We start from the raw sequence: 3,408 nt of genomic DNA on the forward strand, positions 1-3,408 counted from the left end.
GAAGAACTGACATGGTAGCTTTAAACACTGTTTTTTCTATGTTAGTGGTGAGGTTATAGGTTATAGGTTATATTTGCATTCGTTCATTTAATGTGAATCATGTACATGACCAAATGTGTGTATGTCAGAGTTCCTTGTCCTCATAAATTTATACACCACTGCCTTAAGATTCAGATACAAGTTCCCCCACAAGAACTGCTTTTCTTCAGATATTGTCAATTGATTTATCTGAAGCACAATATAAAATATAAACCTTTACTTGTAATCGAAGAATTAAGAACTCAGGGCCTATGAGCAGGGGCAACTGACACAGATAGGGGGGGTACATATATTGTACTTCAAGAATATCTGCTAAAAATTAAGGAACTAAGTAGAAGTGCACAATATACCTAAAAATGGAAATTTTAAGTGCTCATAAAATATAACAAGTACCATGCATGCATGACATGATTACAATGAAGGTAGTTGGAAGGATACAATCACACAAGATCACAAACAGAGGAACACAGCTTCCTGAGATTAAGGAAGAAGTGTGGGGAAAAATCACGAGCATGGATCAAACACAGACTTACATGAGTTCATCATTTAAAGATTTCTAGGAAAATCTCACCCTTCTGTCTTATTTCAGAACAAGAGAATTGACGCTTAGAAACCTTTTTGGCAGAGATTCCTATAGAAGCTTTTATTTATAGCACTTTTCAGCTCCTTATTCCTGAGGCTGAAGATAATTGGACTAAGGAAGGGGGTGAAGACCGTGTAGGTGGTGGACATGAGCGTATCAGTGTAGAGTGAGTGGAGTCCCCTGGACTTGAGGTAAATAAGGGAGGCAAAGCCATAGTGCACGATCACCACAGTGAGATGGGATGCACATGTGGAGAATGTCTTGTGCCGGCCCTCAGTCGAGGGGATTCTCAAGATGGCGGCCACAATAAATACATAAGAGAGGACGATGAAGACCAGGCATCCTGTGAGGGGTGTGACACACAGCAGGATCACGGCGATAGTAACAGAGGCTGTCCCTTCCCCACAGGCCAACTTTAAGAGGGAAAACACATGACAGGGAAAGTGATGGATCACATTAGAGTCACAGAAGGTAAGGTGGAAAATTACTATTGTCAATGTCATCCCAATGAGTGAGCCACCAGCCCAAGACCAGGCCACAAGACGAGCACAGCCTTGGATGCTCATGAGCACATGGTAATGCAGGGGGCGGCAGATGGCTACATAGCGGTCATAACCCATGACCACGAGCAGGAAGGAGTGAGTGTAGCCAAATGTGAAGGAGAAAAACAATTGGTTAGCACAAGCTATAAATGTGATGGATCGATGGGTGGACAGCAGGTCAGACAGCATGCGGGGCGTGATGACGACAGTGAAGAGAATTTCTGAGATGGAGAGGGCACACAGGAAGAGGTACATGGGTGTGTGGAGTCTGTGTTCTGTCCAGATAGCAGCCATGATGAACAGGTTCCCCAGGAGTGTGAACAAATACATCAGCAAGTACAGCAGGAAGAGAGCAGGGAGCACCTGGTGTGGGAAGGCTGAGAAGCCAAAGAGGATAAATTCTGAGATGGTGCTGTAGTTCTGACCAGGCATGGCTTCTGAGGCTGATGAGATCAGAAATACATTGATGAAAACACAGCTCTGGGACAGAGCAGCAGCAATCTTAAAGGCTTCGTGTTTGACAAACTCAGTGGACATTTCTCATTTTCCCTAAGATTGTGACCCCAGTGAGCTTACAAATGAGTCCTAGTAATATTTGAAAAACCAGTCACTTAGTATTATTCAAAAGTATAGAAAAGATAACGCTTCCTAGATGATTTCATCATGTTAATTCAATCTCCTAAATCCATGTAAGAATGCTTATGGGCTGTCAGTTGTTGTGGTGCATTCCCTGAATCCCAACACTTGGGAGACAGAGGCAAGTGCACCTCTGAATTAGAGGACAGCTCATTCTATAAAGTGAGTTCCAGAACAGTCAGGGCTACATAGGGGAACCCTGTCTCAAAAAACCAAACCAAACCAACCAAACCGACCAACCTACCAACAAACAAAAAAGTATGTTTATGGGTTGGAGCTGGAGAGATGGGCTGGAGAGAGAGATCACATACTGCTTTTGCAGAGAACCAGAGTTGAATTCTCAGCACGTACTTTGGGCAGTCACAACTGCACAGAACTCCAGGGGTCTGACAACTTCTCTGGCTGTGGTGGGTCCCTGCACGTGCACACACACACACACACACACACACACACACACACACACACACACACACACACACTTAAAATAATGAAGTAACTCTAAATAAGAATGGGTATGGAAAAATAAAAGTAAATGCTCTAGTTAATGAACAGGGCACACTTAAGGTTTTTGTGGTCAAGTGGTATTGGTTTGACTCTTAAATGACAAGGACGATTCAGTGTCAGAAACCCTGTCTTGGGATTCATCACTTCAGTCAATTAAATAGAAACACAATATCATTATTTTAATCCTGATGCAAACACATTTTAAAAAAAATGTATCAGGGTATTCTTCTCTTGAAGCCCCTCCTACTCTCAGGAATTCTTTCTCACATTTTTTCATAAGTCTACATTCACTTTGCTTTAAGATATAAAATAAAACAAAAGTTAATTTTGTATTGTGACTTCAAAACACAAAATCTCCATTGAGCACACACAACATAAAATTAACTTATATGAGAGTGTATGAAGAAATGAATTATTTTAGGGTTGAGATACTCACTGTCATGGCTATCCTTTTCCATGTAAATAAGTAAGCTAGATGTGGATTATGAGGGAAGAGACAAATTTAGGGGTAAGATAATCAATATAACCAGTTAGTACAATCAAAGGCAATAGGTGCTACAAAAGAGATTGATCGGAAAGAAACAGCACTCCTTACATCAAGAATCTCCCTTCAACTATATCATTTAGATAAAAGTAAACAATGTCCCTTAGCAAAATAATTGTGTGTGTGTGTGTGTGTGTGTGTGTGTGTGTGCATGTACGTATAATTGGATCTCTGTGAGTTTAAGACCAGCCTTGTTTACAGAGTGAGTTCCAGGACAGCCAGGGCTACACAGAGAAATCCTGTCTCAAACAAACAAACAAACAAACAAACAAACAAATAAACAAACAAACCCACAAAAGAACACCGGTTCTCAGATTTTGCTTTTTGTTTTAACATTCAATAAAAATTGAAGATCCTAAGAGCCTTCTCAGTTGGTGTAACAACAGCTCTTTTTTTTTAAAAAAAAATCATATTAGGGGCTGGAGAGATGGCTCAATGGTTAAGAGCACTGACTGCTCTTCCAGAGGTCCTGAGTTCAATTCCCAGCAACCACATGGTGGCTCACAACCACCTGAAATGAGATCTGATGCCCTCTTCTGGTGTGTCTGACGACAGCTACA

At 41.2% G+C, this 3,408-nt stretch overlaps 1 protein-coding gene across 1 annotated transcript; it reads right to left on the reverse strand.

Annotated features, from left to right (window-relative positions):
- Window positions 1–645: 645 nt before the first annotated feature.
- LOC116888552 (olfactory receptor 63) lies at window positions 646–1,596 on the reverse strand. The gene has a single exon (XM_032889886.1). It carries the CDS (start codon window positions 1,594–1,596, stop codon window positions 646–648), a length of 951 nt encoding a protein of 316 aa, XP_032745777.1.
- Between the last annotated feature and the right edge of the window lie 1,812 nt (window positions 1,597–3,408).

This window comes from Rattus rattus, chromosome 1 (genome assembly GCF_011064425.1).
Source record: "Rattus rattus isolate New Zealand chromosome 1, Rrattus_CSIRO_v1, whole genome shotgun sequence".
NCBI lineage: Eukaryota > Metazoa > Chordata > Mammalia > Rodentia > Muridae > Rattus > Rattus rattus.

Excerpts from the sequence above, each read along its gene's own strand:
- LOC116888552 (XM_032889886.1), bottom strand. The coding sequence starts at position 1,596 with ATGCCTGGTCAGAACTACAGCACCATCTCAGAATTTATCCTCTTTGGC.